Source organism: Penicillium expansum, assembly GCF_000769745.1.
Source record: "Penicillium expansum strain MD-8 chromosome Unknown contig69, whole genome shotgun sequence".
Lineage (NCBI taxonomy): Eukaryota > Fungi > Ascomycota > Eurotiomycetes > Eurotiales > Aspergillaceae > Penicillium > Penicillium expansum.
Genome location: NW_015971392.1, coordinates 116635 through 139551, shown reverse-complemented (window position 1 = coordinate 139551; position 22917 = coordinate 116635). Strand labels below are relative to the sequence as shown.

General features: G+C 48.5%; 8 protein-coding genes across 8 annotated transcripts; 2 read left to right on the top strand and 6 right to left on the bottom strand.

The window, feature by feature from the left end:
• Positions 1-32: 32 nt before the first annotated feature.
• PEX2_026090 (NIF domain protein) lies at positions 33-2285 on the top strand (the record flags this gene model as incomplete). The annotated part of the gene is made up of 1 exon (XM_016739884.1): positions 33-2285. The coding sequence occupies one exon, from the start codon at positions 33-35 to the stop codon at positions 2283-2285; it is 2253 nt and encodes a 750-aa protein (XP_016596578.1).
• A 1912-nt stretch (positions 2286-4197) lies between these two features.
• PEX2_026080 (uncharacterized protein) lies at positions 4198-4851 on the bottom strand (the record flags this gene model as incomplete). The annotated part of the gene is made up of 1 exon (XM_016739883.1): positions 4198-4851. The coding sequence occupies one exon, from the start codon at positions 4849-4851 to the stop codon at positions 4198-4200; it is 654 nt and encodes a 217-aa protein (XP_016596577.1).
• Positions 4852-7918: 3067 nt separating this feature from the next.
• PEX2_026070 (uncharacterized protein) lies at positions 7919-9178 on the bottom strand (the record flags this gene model as incomplete). The annotated part of the gene is made up of 1 exon (XM_016739882.1): positions 7919-9178. The coding sequence occupies one exon, from the start codon at positions 9176-9178 to the stop codon at positions 7919-7921; it is 1260 nt and encodes a 419-aa protein (XP_016596576.1).
• A 419-nt stretch (positions 9179-9597) lies between these two features.
• Positions 9598-11636, bottom strand: PEX2_026060 (T6SS phospholipase effector Tle1-like catalytic domain-containing protein; the record flags this gene model as incomplete). Its single annotated transcript, XM_016739881.1, has 2 exons — positions 9598-11181; positions 11235-11636. The coding sequence occupies 2 exons, from the start codon at positions 11634-11636 to the stop codon at positions 9598-9600; spliced, it is 1986 nt and encodes a 661-aa protein (XP_016596575.1).
• Positions 11637-14287: 2651 nt separating this feature from the next.
• PEX2_026050 (uncharacterized protein) lies at positions 14288-14686 on the bottom strand (the record flags this gene model as incomplete). The annotated part of the gene is made up of 1 exon (XM_016739880.1): positions 14288-14686. One exon carries the CDS (start codon positions 14684-14686, stop codon positions 14288-14290), a length of 399 nt encoding a protein of 132 aa, XP_016596574.1.
• A 1700-nt stretch (positions 14687-16386) lies between these two features.
• Positions 16387-17978, bottom strand: PEX2_026040 (putative translation elongation factor eEF-1 subunit gamma; the record flags this gene model as incomplete). Its single annotated transcript, XM_016739879.1, has 3 exons — positions 16387-17390; positions 17695-17896; positions 17949-17978. The coding sequence occupies 3 exons, from the start codon at positions 17976-17978 to the stop codon at positions 16387-16389; spliced, it is 1236 nt and encodes a 411-aa protein (XP_016596573.1).
• Positions 17979-18111: 133 nt separating this feature from the next.
• PEX2_026030 (mitochondrial 37S ribosomal protein uS9m) lies at positions 18112-19208 on the top strand (the record flags this gene model as incomplete). Its single annotated transcript, XM_016739878.1, has 2 exons — positions 18112-19045; positions 19117-19208. 2 exons carry the CDS (start codon positions 18112-18114, stop codon positions 19206-19208), a joined length of 1026 nt encoding a protein of 341 aa, XP_016596572.1.
• Positions 19209-20829: 1621 nt separating this feature from the next.
• On the bottom strand, positions 20830-22343 carry PEX2_026020 (uncharacterized protein; the record flags this gene model as incomplete). The annotated part of the gene is made up of 3 exons (XM_016739877.1): positions 20830-20921; positions 20980-21246; positions 21518-22343. 3 exons carry the CDS (start codon positions 22341-22343, stop codon positions 20830-20832), a joined length of 1185 nt encoding a protein of 394 aa, XP_016596571.1.
• Positions 22344-22917: the final 574 nt, after the last annotated feature.

Sequence of the window (22917 nt, the reverse complement as noted above, 5' to 3'; positions counted from 1 at the left end):
AGTATGCCAATTCGGCCTACTATGTGGTGAATATGAAACCTCCTTCAACACAGAATGGACGGGCGGCCAGCCGGCCGGCACCCTCACACGGCTCTTGGGACCGCAATGCGCCCCCTCGGGATACACATCGCAGTGTGGGGTATGGGGACTATCCTGTGCAAGGCAATCCTCCACCGTCGCAGTACACCCCCACGCCCAATATGAACTCGAATTTTGGTTATCAGATCCCACAGGCCAGTCAAACGTCACAGGCCTATCAATCTCAGGGCCACGCTCCTACCATGCAACAGCACCAACCACAAATGCCTTCAGGACAAGGCCAACAACAATTCGGCGCATTCAATACCTTGCCACAAGATCCAATGAGCATGGATCAAGCTTTCTTCCAAATGGCGCAGAATATGCCCTGGATGTATCCGGGCTTTGATAGCGGGATGCCATTCCCACCCCCATTTCCTCTCCTCCCCTTCGATATGAATACCCCACTACCCTTCCAAAACACCCGACCCATGAGCACGATGGCCGGTGGTGGAGGACAACGGTTCACACCCGATCTTCAAAGACAACGATCGCCAACGCCGCCAGTCAAGGTCCCACTTCCAACACTGCAATACACAAATCAAGCTTCATTGAAGCCAGAGAAGACTGAAAAACGACCACTCCTCGTCATCCTCGATCTCAACGGCACCCTCATCTACCGCAAGCTTCGCAAATTCCCACCGAAATTCGCCAGACGCGCCGGTCTAGATCATTTCCTAACCACGCTAGTCAAAAACTACAAAGTCATGATCTGGTCTAGCTCCCAGCCCCCGACTGTAAACGCAGTTTGTGAGCAAATATTCCCAGGTCCTATGCACGACGCCCTCGTCGCCCGCTGGGGACGCGACAAATTTGGCCTCACCGCCGGTCAATACAACAAAAAACTCCAGGTCTACAAGGAGCTGCACAAAGTGTGGGCAGAGACAAATATCCAAGGCGCATTCCCAGGCAACGAGCATCTGAAAGACCCCCCGGCCCCATCACCAAGCGCCCGACCACCACACAAGAATCGCAAGCAAAAACTTCGCGACGCTGAAGCTGCCAAGCTTCCCGCGGGCCACCGCTGGGACCAGACGAATACCATCCTTATCGATGATAGTAAACTCAAGGCTTCTAGCGAGCCGTTCAATATCCTCGAGATCCCGGAGTTCGCTGGTGATCCCGATATCGATGAGACGAAGCTCTTCGCCAAGGTCCTCGCCCGCCTTGATTATCTCGCCCACCACGACGACGTGAGCAAAGTCCTCCGTGTTTGGAACGAGCGTGTGGACAAGGGCGAGGGTAGTATTCTCGAATTGGATATTGGGATCCGTGAGGGTTCTGTCGACAACGAGGACGGCGGGATTAGTCTCCTTCCGAAGCAGTTAGATGGCAACCCCAATGGCGATCTCATGGCCTTTGATGGCGCGGGTGACGTCCCTACTCCCCCAACTGCTAAGCGCAAGGCCAAGAAAAATAAAAAGGCCAAGGCAAGAGCAAAGGCGGCCGCAGAGAATCCCCCAAATACGGCAACTGCCAGCGCTGCACCCACCAACCCGAACCCGCCAGCCACAAAGCCAACACAACAACCTCAGCAGAAAACAGAAGACCAAAAGACTGAAATCAAAATGTCTCGCAAAGCGCGCAAAAGAGCCAGGGAGGAAGAAAGTCTCGCCATAAAGGCTGCCGCCGAAGCGGAATACATAAAGACACACGGGATTCCAACACCGAGCTACGACAACATAACGAGCAACCAACCCGTCGCCAGCATCGAAGCAGAAGCACCCGGTCAAGTTCATGTTCGAGTTGGCACAAGCCAGAAATCCATTCGTCGCAGACAGAAGGCCGCAAACAAAAGGGCCCAGTGGGAAGTTGATCCTCCCACGCCTCCTCCTGGATCTCAGACTGCACAAGAAAGATACAATTTCCGGAAGAGAAGTGATGCTGCTCCTCCTCCCGAGCTTAATGCTGAATCTGTCTCTGGCTCTGGTTCCAAGACGGTCTTCGAATCCGCCTCCGCAGCTGCCCACGCCGCCAATGCTGCAAAGATCATAAAAAGCGGATTATCACCTGAATATCTCCCTCAAGACGCGGACGTGACTGTTGGTATGGAATTAGATGTTGATGCATATGTCCCACCGGGTGCTGTGACTGCGTCGAGAACTAAGCATAACCGCTCGCCGTCCCCGGTTTCATCGGTTGAATCACGGAATTCGTTGCTTGATCGGCTTGAAGAGGGGCTTGGGATTGGTATTGTGAAGCGTTGAGGTTGTGCAGTTGTTATCAAGGTTGATGTGTGGATTCCGAGAGGGGTCTTTTTTTATGTTTTCCATTCTTGTTATTCATAGATATCCCGTCCTTTGTATTTTTGCCTCTTTAGAGGTCTTGGTGAGTAGTTCATATGTATGCATAGTCAAGCCATTGACCCATACCGTACCATCTCAGTCTTGTTTGTTTGTATGTAGAGTGAAGTAGACTAATAAGGAAGATTAAATGCAAATGAACCCTAGGAGAAGGTTACTATATTCTTGTTATATATATAGCTATAGTTATTCTCCAAATGTTCCCCCCCAGACGTTTCTACCTGTATCTTGAAATGTTGGTCCCTTGGTCAGCTGAAATTTAAGAACAGTCTGATAAAGAAGAGGAATTTCGCCCTCTTTATCTCAGAAGACAGCTCGGTTCATCGATGACCTGAGAGCTCAGTTCACCGGATGACTAAGAATGTCATGTGACTTTGTTTGTCATATGACGCCCAGTGAACTACAGTGACTACGCAAAAGTGTTAACACCCCTTGAGACCCACCTATCCCACCGCCCGTAGCTCGGCTCTACCGCCTACCAAACCCTTACCCAAGTCATGCTATAAGGCGCCAAACTATCTGGAGCTCCCCTTAAAAATCCGCTCCAGAGTTTCCAAGTGTGTTTTCTATTCAGCAGGGTAGTTTTTAGCATGATAGGTAAGCCATAAGTGCTACCTAGAGAATCTTGGACGGATATTTAGTCCGGCAGAATATTATATAAGCATACAGTGTGGGGCCTGGGGTGTTAAAACTTTTGCGTAGAGACTGTAAGCTCTGGATTTTTAATACCCTTTCAAAACATTACCCTCACCGCTTCCTTTACTAGTTCATACCTAGTTCACATATTGACACCGCCTCATTTCTGCCTGGTTTTTCAATATATCTACGCTTAGATCCTCTATAAGTGATACCTCTTAATAGAATTAGATGAAAAGGGGTTAAAAACTAATGAATTTCCCTTATAGGTGGCCTTCTTATAAGTGGTATCTTATATAGTCTAAGAGGACTGCTAAAGGCGTATAGACTAATATAATATATAATATAAATAGTAGACTGCGACATCGCCCATGGATGGGCGGGTGGGCATTGCCCACAGGCCTTATATAAGCGGGAAATGGGCCCTACCCTTAGGGCCCATAGGCCTTAGGCGTTGTGGGCGCCTATAGGCCTTTTTAGTAAGCAGAATTTCTTGACCTTATGACCTATATTATTTATGCATTTTTCTCTATATTTTTAAGTAATTTGATTATATATATAATGACTTAATACTACGTCCTCATATGGTTGACACTTCAAATGAAATCCGCAGGGAGTGAAGCCTAGTAGACCAGCAGTGGGTCGCCGATGGAAATGAGGCTGTCTATGCCCAGGATTGGTGGGATCAATAGTTCCGAGACCGGCTTCAGCATATTGGAACAACGAATACCAATTGGGCCCTTGACCGGATAGCCGACATGAGACGACTGTGGGCAGTGAGGACGGGATCCAATGTTACACCTACTATCGAGATCCTGGACAAGTTGAAAGCGGATGCCACGGATATGAAGATTGACATGGATGATCTAGATTGAAACTGAATAACCGTGTGAATTGATAGATACATGTATATAGTTCATACAAGATGTCTTTTAAACCGTGTTTCAATGAGCTTGGGCAATGGGCCTTGATAACACAGCAATTCATGCTGCTATAGAGGACGTAGAGGATGGATGACGATAGTGACTTTTTTTGACATTGCGTCGACCGTGTCTTGGATGGTTGATTGACCGGGCGGTTCAATGCAATAAACAATTTCGGTCGCAGAGCCGACAATATGCAGCTATTGAATCTTGGGTGTAGTTACTGCAGTATTCAAGTCCCACATGACATGAAAAATTCACAAAACATCAGTACCGTCGGGTCTCATCGAATAACTGTCCTTCATATAAGCCGTGTCCTGCATATCCGACCACACCTCGAACAACGAGGACAGGGAACACTTCATCCACCCTGGAAAATCCTCATATGGATCTATCTCCAACGCCTCGATGAGTTTCACATAATGACGTCTCTTCTCTTCGTATTTCGAGTTCTCTGGAAGGGGAGCGTTTTGTAACGTTTGGAAACTTTCTTCGTCAATGACAATAAACATGCGATACCCAGGAAATACATCGAGCACACCACGCTCAATTGCGTCGGCCCTGAAATGCTCGCGGAGCTGGTCGATCGATACTCCGTCGAACTGGGAAGCATCTTCAATGACCCGTGGCTGGTAATTGGGCCACATTTCATCCCAGGGAGTGATGTTGAACTCATTTGCATTGGATCTTTCGCGAAGGGAAGATTCGTATTCCCCGTAGAATCCGTTCTTCATGTACTTTGTGGTGAGGTCGACCATACGTGGGAAAGCAGCATTAGATTGGGGAGTGTAGGTCGTCCGGTAGATTGTGTAGCCCCAGGTGGGCTCAGAGTAATGGAGCCAGTCATAGATGTTACGAATGGACCATGGAAGCCAAGGGTATTGCTTCATCGGCTTTTGAAGTAGCGACATGATGGGTCGACTTAGGATGTTGCGGTGGTTCAGAGGTGAGCTGAGGACGGAAAAAAGCCCGGCCTCATTGGAACCTTAGAAGGATCGCTTTATAGTTCAGAGTGTCACTAGACCCAAATCGGCCGTATATCACGTGATTATATTGTGCCGGCTTTGTGCTCCCGACAGGTTTGTAGGGTTTACTTATCCTCCTTTACTTATACTTTTCTGGAAAGCGGTCATCGATGGTAGAACTGCGATTATCATCTCTCAGATTGTGATACTATAGGCCTTACGTATTATAGATAGGTACTTAAAAATCTAAATAGCCTACTGCCTACTGTGGATAGGTGATAGATACCTTCTAGGTGGGTATGGATAGGCGATTGTTACGGACCTACCCGTCACCAACCAGTGGTGACCCACAAGGCACACCGATGGGCCACCGAGAGCCAACCAAGAAGATCAGTCATCACTCACGTGCAGTACGATGGCAGAAAGGGGCCGGCTAGAAGGCAGCCACTTTCGGCCTGCGATCAGCAAATGGCAATTCTACTCTACAAGAACTTGGAGTACTCTTGACCGCCCAGATCACGTGACCGTGACCCCCTACCGATGCCAAGCAGGAGTAGGAAGTCACCGTGACTCCAGTAGATATACCCCCGGGGGGTATATCCTAGGGAGTAGGAACGAAGGATATATAAGGACACTCTTTCATGTACTTAGTTTAGTTCTTCGTCTTCAATCATCCATTGTTACTTGTGTATACCTTACGAACTTGTTGACTCATCTACTATATTATCACTTGACAACACCTACGAGCAGACCAATACTGCGGTATAGATCTACTCGGCGCTCTACCTGGCATCGTTCCCTGATACCCCCAAAAGGACTTAGGCTGGATAAGACTGTGCGCAGCAACAGCTCGGTTGAGGAGCAGATCATTGACGTTGGAGGACCAGCACAGGCAAGTATAAGGAGGAAAGCTTCTAACATAACCGTGACCAGTTAGGCAGTGCGTAACAGCGATGTCGTAGTCTAAACCTAACCTTACCCAAAACCTATTGTTAGGTCGGAGCAATGGACCCAAAACCCATTTTGGGTTGGGTTGGGTTGGGTTGGGTTGGGTCTGGGTTAGAGTGGGTTGTGCCGAAGTCTACTATACTATCGTAGAAGGAGTTAGCAATATTTAAGGATTATATCGATAAGAACCTAAAGAAAGGTTATATCTAGGCCTTAAAGTTCATGAGAGTGGTCGTTGATGTATCGTATGTATTGTGTTCTTCCCAATAAATAGTTCTTATCACCATCCTCCTCGACACGGACGATGCAAGACGAGACGCGACACGACAGGCAATTGATGCAATGCGTGGTCTTGGTGCCATAGTAATCGAAGATCTCGAATTCACTCATTGGGAGACGTATGAACAGAGGATAGAGGGTAAAGAATGACGCCGAGCTTTTAGAGTGCAACTAAGGGATAGTATGATAAGCCAACCCTAATCCCGTATGTCTGCCCAAGCTAACATTCCATTACCTTTTTCGATAGACATGGCAAAATTCTTCAACTCATTCGATTCAAAGACAGTGGACATGCGAGCACTGGCCGATTTCATCAAATATACAAAGGATACTCCTGAAGAGTGCAGTGAGGAATATGGTACTGAAGAGGGGCTTGCAGCAGAAAACACACAGTCTAGCCGCGACTGAGAAGAATATATCGCATCGTTGACTCGAAGGCTGGAAATGGGCGCTCAGTTCAAGGAATTACTTGATTGTTCTACTTGTCTTCTGCATCGAGTTGGCATCCAGGAATGACCGGTGGTTATCCCGCGATCTCAGTTCCTATTGGCGTTTTCCCGGTAGATACACCAGAAGCAAGGTCTCGAACTGGTCTAATGCAACAAGCTCCTGGAATTCCGTAAGTGAAGTTCTCTTGTGTGAATCCGACTAATAATAGGAGTTAGATTCAGCATTGTCATGGCAGCGAGGCGGTGGGATGAACAAAAACTGATTGAGATGGCACATGCATTTGAACAAGCCATAGTCATTGGAGAAAGGCTGCATCTAAGGATTGAGCCAACTGCTGAAGTGCCATTAAGCAGTGACTGAGCACAGAAATAGATGGTATGAGAGTACATTCCCTTGATATCTCGACGTATTTATGGATTCAACATCTATTTATAGTGTGTCTTTAGAAGTATGTCTTACGTTCCACTGTCTATCGAGTTCTTTGATAGATCTCTCTGATTAGCTCTCGGAGTTAGGTTTATGTTGTAAACGGACCTGTGAATTACCATATGCGGTTAGTTTTGCCTTTTTGGGTTTAGCTCCCAAATAATGTTATGCATGTTCAGGTGTGGGCGCAGCAAATTCTTGGCGGGATCCACAGTCCACGAGTTCACAGCGGAATCGCCAAGACCTGTCAGGGGCTGACGCGCCGTTATTGCGTGGTTCTTTCCCCCCGAACTTCGTACTCGTTTATCGCGTCAAGGCCTACGTTCTATTAGCTATTCAGCCTCAAGAGCTTGGTATTTGCCTATAATATGGGCTCTGGAGAGCATACTTATTACTCCAGGGCTCCAGCGTTCGTCCAATTGGACCCACTACTATTAAATACTAATTGCAGAAATACCGCCTCCGGGGCTAGCACAACACCTCCATGGGCAATTCTTACTTCTCGTGTGTGGCTTAATTATCAGCCCTGTAAATGCAGATCACTAAATGGGGGCGAAGGCTTTTGTGACGGGTGGGCTACCTGATCTAGTTAGTAGCTTCAGACTCGTTTGCAGCTCGCGAAAACGCCCAAGCCAGGCAGGTTGTCTAGTGAGCGACTTTCTCGTTCCATTCTGTACTCTCCAGAGCTCCAGTTAGGATAATCTCGACTATTGACATAAGTAAATTAAAACAACTCGGAAAAGCAGGCGGGGTTCTCTTCGTGATACATTCTCATACGGGTTTGTTATTTTTCATACGCTAGGATTTCACTCGGAGGATGGGAATTCATTTAGTGGGGAGGCTCAGCATGCTAACGTTCAGGCTATCGATACAAATGAGAGGAGACATTTCTTCATAAAAACACATTCCATTACCAACGAGAGTCCACACATCTGAGTAGTTTAGAAGAAGGCTCCGTCGGCATATTTTCCACGACTAAACCACGATCCCGGGCAATTCCATAGAGGGTCTCACACCCTCGGCGTGCTTGTTGCAGTAGGTTCTCTGGTGCCGGAGTCTCCTTCTTACCCCATGTGGCAGAGTCACTCTCTCCATAATGAAGATCAAGAACAAAGGCAAGACGCTCAAGCTTCGGAAGAAAGGTGGGCGATCTGAAAGCCTGTAGCCAGTCGGCCCAATGTTCTGAAGTGGCCAGCGAGACGGGTCCACGAAAGTACAGGGTAGTCAGGTTTGGTGGGAGAAGCTTGTGAAGAGTGGGCAAGAACTGAGGATCTTCAAAGATCTCACCCACAGTGAAGTTAAGCACTTGGAGATTTTCCATGAGCGGCAAGAGTTGACGAAATGTCTCTTCTGACGTCAACCCGAAATCGAGGCCCGAGGTGGACCGAAGCCGCAAGGTATGAAGGTTTTCAACGATATACGGGAGGGCGGCGGACATGCGGCAGAATGTGTCAAGCGCGTCGTTTTCCCAAATTTCTAGTGTCTTCAGGTTGATAGGACCGGCAGGTGGTTCGTTCTCGGGCTTGCGATCGGGATCTGCGTAGATCTTCTGCATGTGGTTGACCACAAGCTCAGGTACATAAGTAATCTTGATCCCCTTATGGGTGTCTTCGTTCTCATTCGTTTCTTGAGTTTTTGATTCGTCATGTAGTCGAGTAAGCTCGTCGGTTGTAGGGCCCTCGAATCGAAGGTTACATGTGAAAAACAAGGACAAGTGCGAAACCAATCCCTGACGGATGAACGGGCTTTGGATGAGTTCACCACAAGCAGAGCTCAGGGTCAATTTATTCAAAGGCCAGTGAAGAGGGAGTTTCTTGTCATCGAGATCTTCGTTGAATCCGCTTTCTAGCTCCAGCTCCTCCACATTCTTTAGATGAGCGCTGAGTAATGCCCATTCTGCGTCTGATGGAGTGTCCTCGTCTATCACCAAGTTTGTAACTGTGGGAGAGATGGATTGCAGTTGATCTTTCAGGCAAGTCTCATGGTCAGGTTTGGTTGCTTCCCAGGGACCCTGGACCTTGATCACTACTGGTGGAATGTGGGCCATAGCGGAGGCGGGTCGGCTGAACGGGTAGATGTGTTGGGGTAAGAAGTTGAAGGACGTTTTGAACCCGCACTGCGAAACGATGTGAAGTTTCTTGAAAGATATTCTTGAAGCAAACTGGATCATATTTGTAATGGGTCAGATGAATCCGTAATTCTGCTTTGGTGACGTCGGGGACTCGATTGGGTAACAGTAACAGAAACGCGTTCCCCTTGATCCGAGTGGAGGACCTAAGCAGAGCCTCACGCCAAGGATGATCAACAAAGTCCTGTGATGAGTGTCAACAAAGCCAGGATTCCAACCAAAAGTAGGAAAAAGTACAAATAGGAATCTACAATACGGATGAGAGGACCTCATATGGGATGCTGTCTCACTATTTGTTCAGGCAGGAAGATTCACTAAGCGAATGATTGAACTTGAAGCGAGTACAACTTCCAGTTGACAAGGATGACATTAACCTGGAAAAAAGAAAATAATTTACAAGATTGATTCTCGCTATGGAGGATCTGAAAAATGCTAAGCGAATATCTCGATGTACATGTGTATCAACAATCCCAGCTCTCTAAGAACTTTCTGGTGCGGTCCCCTGTCTGTTCCAGTAACTTCAGCTTCTCCTCTACCTTTAGCCCAGTGGAGTCCGTACGACGAAGAGCATAGATCAACGACTTTTCCAGATGAGAGCTGCCACGATGTCTTTCGGTGACATATTTTAACGCATTCAGCAACATGTTCTCTCGTCGCACGGCATCCTCCGAGGCGGAGTTGTCCTTTGGCAGGACGCATTTTTGGATCGCGAGGTGGACATTGTCAGGGAATCCGACCAGGGAAGCTCTCAACGCGAGCCAATCCGCGCGCATGTAATCCCGTTCATTGAAGATGTTCGAATCATCATCCTCGCACAAGTCCATCTCAGGAATGAGGATGTCTTGATCTTCCTCTGGGGGCCAGGAGGCGTTGTACCAGTTGCTCATGCAGGTCAGGTATGACGTGTCGGCATATTTAACGCCCTTGGCTTGCTTTCTCCAGTACCAGCCCTCCAGAGTCTGCAGTCCGTCATCCGACCAGGAACATGGGACTTTGGGATCCTTCACTCGCTTGAAGCCTTTCAGGGCGGCGGGCTGGTAGTTCAGGACCTTGCCCTCACCGTGCGCCTCGCGGTACGACTTGCCCATTGCATATGCAACGACAGGGTGGATGAACTCCTTTGTATCTCCGTCTTTCTTGTATTGACCCGGAGTGCGAATGACAGACCCGCTGTAACCCGTCACAGAGTCGATGCTGTCAGGTCGGTACCCCATGCCCCAGCCGCCGTACGCGGTGGGGTTCTTGGGATCAGGCACGTCCTGGCTCCATTTGGTCGGGTCGATTTTTTTCGCAATATGGCATTTGGAATCACCCTCCTTGAAGGCACGCTGTGAAAGGTCCACGATAGTACAGGTGTAGTGGTGGTAAAACTGTGCCAGCGCGTAGGTCTCAAAGGTGAGATTGGTGTGTTTGCGGATTTGATCGATCATCCAGACCAACGAGAGATTGGCCATGGATTCCATATCACCGTAATGCTCCATGGTAGACTCACTGCCACCACCGATGTTGATATGGTAGCCAGGGAACCAGCATTGCACCAGCTTGGTATAAACACCCTTAGGAAGGGACCACAGAGTGGGAGGGAACGCCTGTCGGTGCTCATCAAGAGCCAGGGCATGGAAGGCGTTCTTGATATTCTTGTGCAGGTTGGTGTCGTGGAAGCCGTACTTGGTCTCGTTTTTCTGATCCACCGACACATACTTGTTGGATGGCCATCCCAGGGCACCGACGGTATCAAACACGCCAACGACTTGGATCTCCACGTTCTTGTAGAAGCGGTCCTTCCAGTCCTTCTTCACATTGTACAGGCCCCAGGTGCTTTGCTGAATGGCGTCCGGAACATGCATGCCGTTTTGGTGAGGCTTTGGCTTCTCTTCTTTGGGGACCCTCTTCTTGTACTCGTCGTAGATCGCCCACCAATCATCCATCATATCTGGGAAACAAATTCCCATGTTGCAGACCATTCCTGCCACTGCGCGAGCTGTGTATGCACCGCGTGAGAAGCCGAAAATGAATATTTCATCACCGGGAAGCCAGTTGCTGACCTGTATGAGTGAGCTTAGGAATGACTGAAAAGAAAAGCATGGATCTAACATACCAAGAAGTTATAGGCCTCGCATACATTCTCCTCCACTCCTCTTCCGAAGGAGCCTTCGAAGACTTTCTGACTCTTTGCCAGAATCTTCTCAGGCGTCGACGCACCCTCTCTTGGGGCACTATTCCCAGTTCCAACGCCTGCATCATAGTAGACGATTTGGTGAATCACTTCTCCGCCGGTCTTTTCGCAACTGGCGATGGAGCGGCTCAACTTTGCAATGTTGGACGCGATATTTTTCTCTCCGTGGTTGGAGGATTGCCAGGAGCCATCGAGACAGAGAATCAATCTTCTCATGGGGCGGATTGGCTTGGCTTGCTCATGATCGTTGAACTCTATGTTCTCGCCTGAGAACAGTGGGTCGCTTTCCAGTGGCTGTACGAGCCGAGTATGAACCTTCTGCATTGTGTCCAGAAGTTTTGGAATGAAGATGCAATAAATGATATGCAGAAAAAGAGATATGGAGAGAAGGAAAAGTAGAAGGGGCGCTCAAGGACGGTCTTTTATCTCTACAACTGTTACGGATTGCTTCATCGGCATAGTGACCTTATTTTGGAAGGCCGCTGGGGTAGTTCATCTTTCACTCCTTTTTTGCCGACGGAATACGGGTTTTTGGCAGCAACCTACCTTATTTAGGTATCGTGTGATGCTATCACAGTGGCTTTGGTCTATCTTGAGCTGAAGAAAGTCAGCCCGCCACCATTCGCTAGCTAGCTCTCGACTTGCTCATATAGAGTCACCATAGCCGACAAGGGGCTTATATCCCGAGTCCACTTGCCACTCCCCCTTTTTATGACCCCCTTTTTATGACATATCGAGACTTCCCATGGTGGACAACAACATTTATCACAGTTCGGAGAAGTCCGTCGATTATCGCGTTCTTTTAGGAATGCCATCTAATGTTTGCGTGTTCGATTTCCCCTTTTCTGCACGCTTACGGCAACCTGTAAAGGCTTAGCGGTTGCTATGAATATCGACAGCAAGTATACGCACCTTGCGAGTCTTCTATCAAAAACAGTCTTTAAAATTACATATATACATACAACGGGTGTGAGAGGGTGAGGTTGTGCCCCGTAATTATCTCATGGAAGTCGCAGATATGGCCCGGCGTGGGCGGCTCGGCTCGCCTTATATTCCAACTTTGAGCTGATCGGTTTGATTCGCCAGTGTCGATCTACGAGAGCACCATGATAATTGCAATAGAGAGCTTTGGGCAACTTATTTTTCGGCTTCGTTGACCGGGTTCTCCACCTCCAGCTCGGTCCATTGGTAAAACAGCTTACGCGCGTCCGAGAGCTCAGCCTTCTTAGGTAGCTAAGGCTCGCGGGGCTAAACCCAGTTAGGCAACCTACGCCAGTCACTGCAAATGTCAATCTAGGGTCTCGGCAAATTTCTTTGACAATCCCCTTGGATCCTATTTTCTTTCCTAATCAATTTCTGGGAGTCCGTTACACACCATGGCCGGCAAGTGCGTCCACAAGGGATGTGGGAAGACCTTCTCCGATCCGGAGGAAGACTGCGTGTACCATCCGGGCTGTCATCGTGCCTGATTCCTCAAGTCACCGAATACATACCGCATCGGTGCCTTAAGGTCACATAATCTTTGTTCATCAACGCCAAAATCACATCGTCTCACCACAACCTAGTCAAGACGGAGTAGGAAAAGAGACATAAGAAAATTCATAAAGAAAACTGAGGAGAACACTCCAGCGGTAGAAATGGATTTGTGAAGAACGAGACAATCTCAGTCGAACCCATCTCACGAAAGCATTGCCTTCTTGTGTATACTCATTGACAGGACCAATTGTTGCATTTCTTTCTGCCTCTTTCCCAAGCGCAGCTTCTCGATTCCCACCCGCTTGTGAGGGGGCTTATATTTATAAAGATTGACGAACATGTTTGTCAGTCGAGATAGCTGCTGGGAATCGACCAGTGCAGGGTGGTTTCGGCCCGAGAGAGGATGGTTCTCTCTGAAAAGCAGTGGAAATAATGCAGGGAGGGATAGAGGAATGCCTTGCCTTGGTAGCAGGTTTTGCCGATCACCCTCTTCACGTTGGTACAGAACACTTTGGGAAGCAGGCAGAGATTCTCATCTTCGGGGTGAACGTCGTCAAACCCTTCATCCCGCTGTCACTCTCTTATATAAGATAAGTCAAAGCACCATGACGCCCAGGACATAAACTTTGTGTCTTGAGAAATGCCGACTTCTTTTAGTTTTTCAACTACTCTTTTGGCATTAAGCGTCCCTTATATAGTCGAAGAACGGAATCTTGCAACTGCAAACATCTTGGATTATAGGGAGAGGGCCAGACCCCGGATATTCCCACCAGCAGCGACGGGTTCGTAGTTAGCGGAACTTAGGGTTGTCAGTTCGTCGATTTTTGAAAATAGAATATTGAACTTAGGAACACCCATAAACTCCAAACAATATTGCCTTCACAAAGTCTTGAATTGCACAAAACTTACCACTTTGCTAAATTTCTCGAAGAAGCCACATAAATATAGACATATAAGACTGCGGAGTTGCGTGGGCGGAAAATTGAATCAAATTAAGCGGGGTTTTCTTTAAAAAACGAAGTGAAAAAAAGCGAAGTCGAAAGTTGAGACGATGGTTTGCTTTGCGGCACGAGGCCTGGACAGTCAGAAGTAATCACAGAAGATTACTTCTAACTGCCTATAGAGCTTGCCCACAAGCATTCAAGCATGGCTTTTGTGGAACCAGTCTCTCAATCCCTTTATGTGATCTCCTGATGCACGTAGATCTCGATACATACCCCCACCCCCACATATAGGACAAGTATAGTGTGCCCCCAGGAACAGAAGATGTCTTTCCTAGTGTCGACGATGCAACAAGACAGTTGATATATTATGACCGGAACTCGTTTGTGTAGTGCGAAAGGCTCTGCGTGGCTGAAAAAAAGCAAGAAGAAGTAGATAGAGAGATGTGAGTGGTTGGATCTGCCAACAGCCATGAAGCCCTTTATATGCTCCCTACAGACAAAGAGGGGTAGGCCTTTCATCTGCAGACAGGCAAACAAAGCCTTGCTGCCTGTGCATCATCCTTTTGTGTCAGAGTCGCTCAACCACAATAGTCTGCGTACATTATGGCCCTGATATCTCTGAGATGGGTCGCATGTATATTGACGTCTGTAAATGCAGATAATGAATCTAACATCGAACCACTGGGCCACAATGTGAGGGCCATCCCAGATGGTTATCCATACAATGTGCCCGCACACGACTGTAACTGGAGAGAGCCAATCCTGGTGATCTGTGAGATGTCGCACGAGGTCATCCCAATGGAGATCAGCAGCGGAGAGAACAAGCAATATATTTGCTGCACCCCTGTTCTGGACATTTTCAGTCAGGTCATGAAGAGGGGGTATTCCAGAGCGGTTGGAGGTCAGGAAGGTGAATCTTGTGGTAAACTTCAAAATTGCGGTGGACTGTTGCATTCCCACCATGGATCTGTGAGGTCGGCTTTGTTTTATGGACACTTCGCCATAGCATGAATTCTGGCTGAGATTATGAGAACGGCCAATGGCCGAATTTGACTGGAGTATCGATCAAGCAAATATGACGGGCAGAAGTTGAATTTGGAACAACGACATCTTGCGCGCATGACCCAGGATCTCGGATGCCTTTTGAATCGTACTGAGACGGGGCAGATACGAGTATCAGCCTCACGCTTTGCTTGGGCTCTTGTCTGCTTTCCGAGGACCAGTACGGTTGGCGGCGGTGGTGATCTGCGGGGTGTTCCGTAGATTTCCATATGCGGGGCATCTTTCTTCTTCGCCGTGTAATTGTGCCATTTTCGAGCCTTTGTAGACGATCAACTTGTGCTCGGTATTCACTTTGGCGGGTCTAGGGATGAGCGGCTCGGCCAGATTGCTGTGGAAGAGATATAGATATTGACAAAGGGGTCGAGACTTGCAGAAAAAGGAGGACGATATCCAAGAGACTCATTCGCGCAACACAAGAAGCTTTCGGCTTGGCTTTGTCATAGCGAGAGAAAGATCGGAGATTGAAGACGACAAACTCGGAGGTCGAAGGTTGGTCGAGAACAGGGAACATCACTCCAATTCATGTGCGCAATGCATCATTTTATTGCACCAAAGCTCGTTCTGAACCCATAGGGAAGGGAACGGGACGCGCAGGCGGACTGTTTGCATGTCTTGCTTTCTCGACAATGCATATCATTGTAGGGTCTGTGATGATGGTATATGTTAGTCGGATATCATTGACTTCACTCTCAGATCTCACTCACCTCACCACATCACCACACACAAGAATCCGCCGTTAGCATCAAGGATAACAAGAAACAGTCTGCCAGGTCACTGCGTGTATCACCCATGGTCAAGCTATTGCTAAAGCATAAGAGCACGTGTGATTCCACGATACATTGATGATAACTGGGGGTAGTAGATGTGAAATGTGAAATGGAAGTGAGAGATAATGATAAAGGGTAAGGGTAAGGGAAAGGTAAGATGATAGATGGGCAAGTTGAAGGAAGACAGCTTTTTTGGAGAACGAACGCGAAGAATGATATGCGTGAGAAGAGAATGGTTGTAGAAGGAAGAAGCAGGAGGTAGCGATCTAAGTATTTATATTTGGGTAGCAAAAGATGTTCAAGACTCATTGTATATGCGAACGACAAATGACAAAGGGTATGTGGATGGGGAGACGAAGGAGATGCACGGAGTACACGCAGTCACAATTGTGCTGGCTAAAAGCAAACATCTCATAGAACTAAGCTGGATAGTTCCAGGACCTATTTCTACAAGATTTACTACATGATGGTTTACAACTACACAGGAAAATAGATATGCACTCAAAAAATCAGAGAACTGTCTCTGTTCTTTCATTGCTAGAACTAAACTAGCAGCGACCTGGCCAGTCGGGATTGTCATAGTAGCAAAACCCAAACAAGCTCAGTCGATCATCATTCCGCGTCGCAACGTATTCATAACCGTGATTCAACATCAGCACGTAAGACCAAAGGTCAAGATATTTGGATAATCCCAAAGAATTTCAGGCAGAGGAAAGAAGAGGATGGACGTGAGGCGTAGGATATCTTAAGGCACGGCACGTCCATCGGGGTATTGGGGGATGAAATTTTATAGGAAATGGGTGGTGTAGATTGGGGTAAACACGCTTATTTGAAGACGTGGCCATCGGCCCACTCCTTGACGACGCCATCGACGGTGACGGGAACGTCCTGGGACCACATGTCCTCGACGAGCTTGCGGTCAGCCTCGTTGGTGTGGTCGAGCTTGGTGAACTCGTAACCCTCGAAGTCGGGGCCGACAGTGAAAGCGGGCTCCCACTCCTGGCCGCGGGTCATGTAGGCACCGTAGACGACACAGTTGTAGTTCTCGCCGTACACGGACTGGGCACCGAAGAGGTACTTGCGGGAAGCCTCAAGACGGGTCTGGAAGCCACCGATCAAGTTGTTGGCCATGAAGGTGAGCTTGAGCTCGTCGTTGTAACGGTAGTTGACCTTCCAGAGAGAGTACTCCTCGGGCTTGAAGTGCTCCCAGAACCAGGGCATGGCAACGGTGCGGGGGTCCTCGTTGGAGAACTTGCGCTTCCAGTCATCAAGGATGAGAGTGGGCTTGCCAAGAGCCTCGAGGGGGTGCTTGGCCTTGGGGGGCTCAGCGGCGGGGGCGTCAACGGCGGCGGCGGGGGCAGCGGGAGCAGCAGCCTTGGGCTTGGGCTCCTTCTTGGGGGCGACGTACTTGATCACCTCCTCAGTGAACTTGGGGTTGGGGAAGACAGCCTTGAAGGCGTCCTGGTTGATGAGGGTGGTGTACCAACGGGTGGTGGCGGGGTTGGCCTCGCGGAAGGTCTTGTCAAGGACGGTGGCGAAAGCACGGGTAAGGAGGGAGGCAGCGAAGATATCGGCCAGGGTGATACGCTCACCAACAAGGTAGGTGTTGGCAGTGAGGTGAGTCTCAAGGGCAGAGATGACCTTGATGGCAGCCTTGGAGGCCTCATCAACGGTCTTCTTGTTGTAACCATCGACACCCAAGAGAGGGCGGTACCAGGCAGCCAACTTGGGCAGAACCTCGGTGTTCAGGAAGGACATCCAGCGGAGGATGGAAGCGTAATCCTGCTTGGTCTTGCCGAGGAGAGTAGTCTTCTCGTTCTGGGAGGTGACTATGAACAGGACGTGTTAGTCAAGTTGCTTTGAAACTCGAGTGGATCCAACAATGGAGCAATTAGGGGCGCCAAATGGCACCATGTGTCAATTGCAAAAAAGGGGGGTGGTCGAGTCCAAATTTTCCCGCAGAGCGGGGTAGCCAATATTTTTTTCAGAGTTGTTTTTTCTCAACAGTTGTTATAACTTATAGTTATAATTCAGACAGGGATAACTAATGGTATCTCATCATCAAGAAGAGAGGCATAAAGATGGACCGAGGGGTGTGGTGGAATGTATCGAAGGGAGGAAATTTTCACATACCATAGACGGCAATGGCAATGACCTCAGACAGAGTGAAGCCATTGGCACCCTCGAAGGCGGGGATCTTGCCAGTGGGGTTGAGCTTGAGGTACTCAGCGCTGGTGTTGAACTCAGCGCCAGAGTTAGCCTCGGTCTTAACCAGCTCCAAGTCGAGGTCGTTGTGCTTAGCAGCGACCAGGATGGAGAGGGTGCGACCGTTGTCCTAGAATATATTAGACATTGAATCAAAGTAACAGAGTCAAAGAGAAACATACAGGAAGACCGTAGAGCTTTCCGAATGCCATCTTGAATGTAATGTGTGGAAGATGAAGAGAGAAAAAAAAAGAAAGAAGAGAAAGGAGAGGGGCGAACAAGTTTTTTGTGCTGGCGGGACCACCTCGGTGTTCGGAAGAACTGATCTTGCCGGAATCACGTCACATGACCCGACAAAAAACAAGACACTCGGAGACCATCAGCGGCCTCCATCTAGGACCTCAAATCCGAGTTCAAGCCGCCAATTCCCCGCCAATTCCACCAGCCATGGCGTGGCACAAACCAACCAGCCTCGCACAGGCGATGCAATCCCTCCGCCTCACCTCCACCCTCACAAAACCCTCAATCCAAGCCTCCCGAACAACCCTCAACACCCTCCGCACGCGCACCTACGCAACAGAAGCCGAATCCGTCCCCGCGGCTGCAGCCCCAGAAATCAACTTCGGCTCTTTCAGTCAAAAGCCCGCCCGCATCATCCCCTCCTCTCCATCCTACTTCTCCGGCAGCCCGCGGTTCATCGACCATGTCCTGCAGTTGGAAGCTCTGCAGGCGAAGCATGCCGCACTCCCTATAGTGGCTACCAGCGAGGCACCACGCATGGCATGGTTCAAGCTGGCCCAGTTCCGCGATTTCGTGGGCGAGCCCGTGCCCATGAAGAAATACAAGTCGCTAGTCAAGATCCTGCAGCGGTTGAACCGCATCGAGCCCGATATGGTTCCTACCGAGGTGCGCGATACTCTCGCCTCATTCTTGCGTCCTGGTAACCCGTACGCGGTGGAGAATGTTCCCCAGACGGTGGATGAGAATGGGCGCGCTCGCGGGAAGGGAAAGAGGAAGGAGTCTTCAGCTGTTGTGCAGCTTGTTGAGGGTGAGGGTGAGGTGCTGGTTAATGGAAAGAGTATTGTGGAAGTATTTAAGCGTGTTCATGATCGTGAGAGTGCGCTTTGGGCGCTGAGGTGTACACAGCGATTGGATAAGTATAACGCTTGGATTCGGGTGCAGGGTGGTGGTGTTACTGGTCAGGCTGAGGCGATTACATTGGCTCTTGGTCGGGCTTTGCTGTTGCATGAGCCTGGGTTGAAGGCGGTTCTGAGGAAGGGTATGTCCTTGCTTCCATCTTTATATCTCATTGCATTCCTGTCACAATTACTAACTTCAATTTCTTTACAGCTGGTGCTATCACAGTCGACGCCCGTCGCGTCGAGAGAAAGAAGCCTGGTCACGTCAAGGCCCGCAAGATGCCTACCTGGGTCAAGCGTTAAAGTGGTCAGCGAGATCACTCGAGCATTTCCTATTTCCTATTTGTTTCAATACTGTATTATTCCACCACGGCACCCCGAGTTCGCGACTTGTTTTATATCCTGTACTCTCAATGCATATGGGGCATCAATTCCAAGGTTTACATTGAATTTGAATTGAATGATTAGAGAAGCGTGTTGTACATCCCTGGGACCATTTCGTGGCCCACGGTTCTAATATTTCACTGAATACATGGTGGCAAGTATAAAGTGAGTGATGAAGTCCACCTGCGCATTTTATACATATTCGTCGTGTCCTAGCGCTTCTTCGCGTGCTGGAAAAGGTCGCAGGAAAATATACCAAAGATGCCAAATGATCCAGACGCCATCTTTCGTTATCCGGAACATTTTATTGGATCTAAGTTTGACAGTACAGATGTGTTAGCAGTAAGATGAATATGATGACTGACTATTACGCACCAATTAGGGCAAATATTAAGCCATTGAGCTCTACAACTTACAGTTTGAATAAGCACTAAACTTCCACCTCCAATAGCTTGCTACGAACCCAAATAGCAACCCTGAACAGTGAAAATAGTTCATATTCGATATCATAGATCGACTCCGTCTCAGATCTAACCAATCCTAAGGGTATGCTAGCTTAAGATACATATTCAAAAAGCCGAAAGTCAATATGAACCATTTATATCGTATGCCGAGGCAACAAGCAGCGTAGACTACTCAGACCAAAGAGAAAAGAAAAGAAACGACCCCAAACCCAAAATCCAAGCCCAAGCCCAATTCCAAAACGGGAACACAAAGATCCCGTTCCATTTTTGCGCCAGATGCCCTTTGCCCTTTTTTCGTTTTGCCCACGCTCCAATGCAAAGCCAATTCGGATCGATTCAATACAAATAATAGAGATGGTGATAGGATATAGGGGATGGAGAAGGTAGAGGTAAGATAGGAAAGAATAAGAGAAGCAAAAGAAAACCACCCACAGACAGAAGGCCATGAGACTATGTACAACTCGTCAAATTCGTCATTAGGGTATGTTAAAGGGTCAGCGGGGAAGACAAAGATTGCGATAATTGTGATTGTGATAGTAGTCGTACTTGACGGCAGAGGATGAGGTGAGGGTGGCCGCGGTGATGGCGAATAATGACGAGAAAGCGACAATGCATTCCACACAGCCACCTCGTTAGCCCGGTGAGATAGGCAATAGGTATAATTTAGATGAATCAAGCGCTGAAGGCCAAGGATAGAGGCAGCAAATGATCGCCCCTCATGAGAAAGGACCGGAAGAATGACCGAAGACGGAAGGAGGGGGCTGGTCGATCTCTCATCAGAGCGAATGGGAGATTGATTGGTGCCCAACGAGACGAGAGGTGACAGGTTACCTCTTCGCGATGTCAAATATCAACATCGGGGTTGGCGCGACGCTAGTAGGCAATAGCCTCCCCGTGGCGGTAGCGCTTGGGTGAAATTGGCTCAATGCGCAGTCTCCGATCGTCAGGGCACATGTCTTTCTTATTTGGGAGTGGACCCAATTTGATGTGACGTTTGGGTTATTTGTAATTTTTTTTTGCGATTTTCTTTTTCGGCTTTTTTCGGCTCTTCTTCTGTTTCCTTCTTGGGACTTGGTTCATGGTCGTGGTACTGCCGTGGCTTCGGGTCTAGCAGGGATGTGGTGGAGGTCGGGTGTATTGTCCATGAGATCAAGACATTGGCCCAAGACTGGATTTCGTATGATTAGAAGGTAATATAGGGGCATTGGAGTATAACGCAAACTCACCAGACAGTATTTCTTCTTCCCATATGCCCATTTGATAATCCACCAACCCGTGTGGTTCAAGTTGATCGCAAAGCTGGATTAGGTCTCTTCCCATAGTCTCCATGCGGTCTCGTCGAATTAGACTCGTATGCGCGGGTTGCTGACTTGTCGCAATCACTTCCATTATCAAATCCTTTTGCTTTTGACATACGGCTAGCCAGCATAGATTGAATTCGCTCCATAGCTTCAGACGGTCGGAGTACTGGATGCTGTCGTCATGAAGGAGACCTACATATCAGATAAGAAAGATTAGCCTTTCCCTCTAGGCCCACCAAGGTGTCAGATAATTCTTGCATGATGCATGCCTGCAGGCTCAGAAACAGTAGGGGGAACAGAACAAGAAAAAGAAGGGTCCAGTTGGGAGTGCGACTTCTGTGCTACTAGCCAAAGGCACTCATGGTAAACCGTAGACACTTGATCCTCTATCTTTTCCGACGGGGCAAAAAAAAAAAAGAAAAAAACGATAAGAAATAATGCCGGAGAAAAGAGTTCATCTTACCAAGATCGCGTGCATTGGTCACAAGCCACTCGGAAATTTCAATCAACGATCCTCCGGCCTCTACCAATCTTCCGGCTCGCATTTGATCAAAAGTGCGGCGCAAGATGCGTTGGTATCGTCCGATGGCCTCCTCCAGGCTGGGCTGATCCGACTGCTGTTGCTGGGACTCTGTTTGGGGCTGATCCAATCGGTTCATGGACCCGGAACCGATTGCAGTGAAATCAGAGATGGGTGCAGGAAAAGACTGAGCGGTGTTCGGGCGTGCCATGGGACCCGGTTGGTTATAAGGCTGGAGTTGCGCATTTAGATAAGGCGAGAGTCCTGCGACCCCAGACCCTGCAGATTCCTCTGGCGCAAAATACTGTGGAACAGCAAATTGGTTCGACAGGACATCAATAGCTGCAGACTGCCGTGTCTGGTACTGTGGCACAACCTCGAAGTGTCCTTGGGTTGGACCCTGCTGAGTGAACCCATACAACATGGTTGGATCATAAGGTGGGAATGCAGCCGGATCTTGAGGCTGGGCGCGCCGTCGCTGATGTTGAATAGCCGACGCTTGAGGTCTTTGAGCCCGTACATACTCCTGGGGTTGATAGTTCTGCAAGTCACTCGACTGCAGGGAACCGCCGTGGAAGGAGCTGCCTGTGTATCCGTAGTCGTAGGACATTGGGACTTGCTCCGGGGGTTGCGACATCCCCGTTTGGTCTCCACGTGGTTGTATGGCCGGGTCAAACCCATCTGTTGCACGACTAGGTGCTCTGCGAGCGGCATTTCCAGACCGAGACATTGACCTTTCATTCTGCTTCATACGTTGATCGCCATCCATGAGGCTGTCCCAGGATCGGTGCAGATCAAGCTCAGCCCAATGCTTGGGGGACAGCGGTGGGCTTGCGTAGTATGCCAGCTTGGATGATTTTTGAGGGTGATTCCAAGAATCTTTTTTCCACTGAACTCTTTCACCCTTGTTGGGGGTGGGGGAGAGAGATAGGAGGGAAAGAAAGGATGAGACGTGATCCTTGCGGTTCAAGTAGACATTCAAATCTTGTCCTCTGACGCAGCCGCGACACAGATTTAAGTAACAGAGAAAACAAATTAATAACACAATATGATTGAAAAGCAAGGGAAAAAACTTGAAGAAAAAAAAAAGCAGAAGAAGAAAGAAGGGGAAACAACCAGTATTATATGTAATTAGGCAGGAAAACAGGGCAAATTCAGGTAGATAGATAGATGTAGTAAAAAAGCAGAGTGATGGATCTGAAAAGAAGATGACGAGCTGATTGAAACGAAGTTCAGTAAGAGTAAGATAGATAGATCAAGTATATGTTTAGTCCAGTCCTTGAATGGGTATAGTATAGTATAAAAAGGGTATAAAGGGTATAAAGGGTGTATAAGAGTGGATA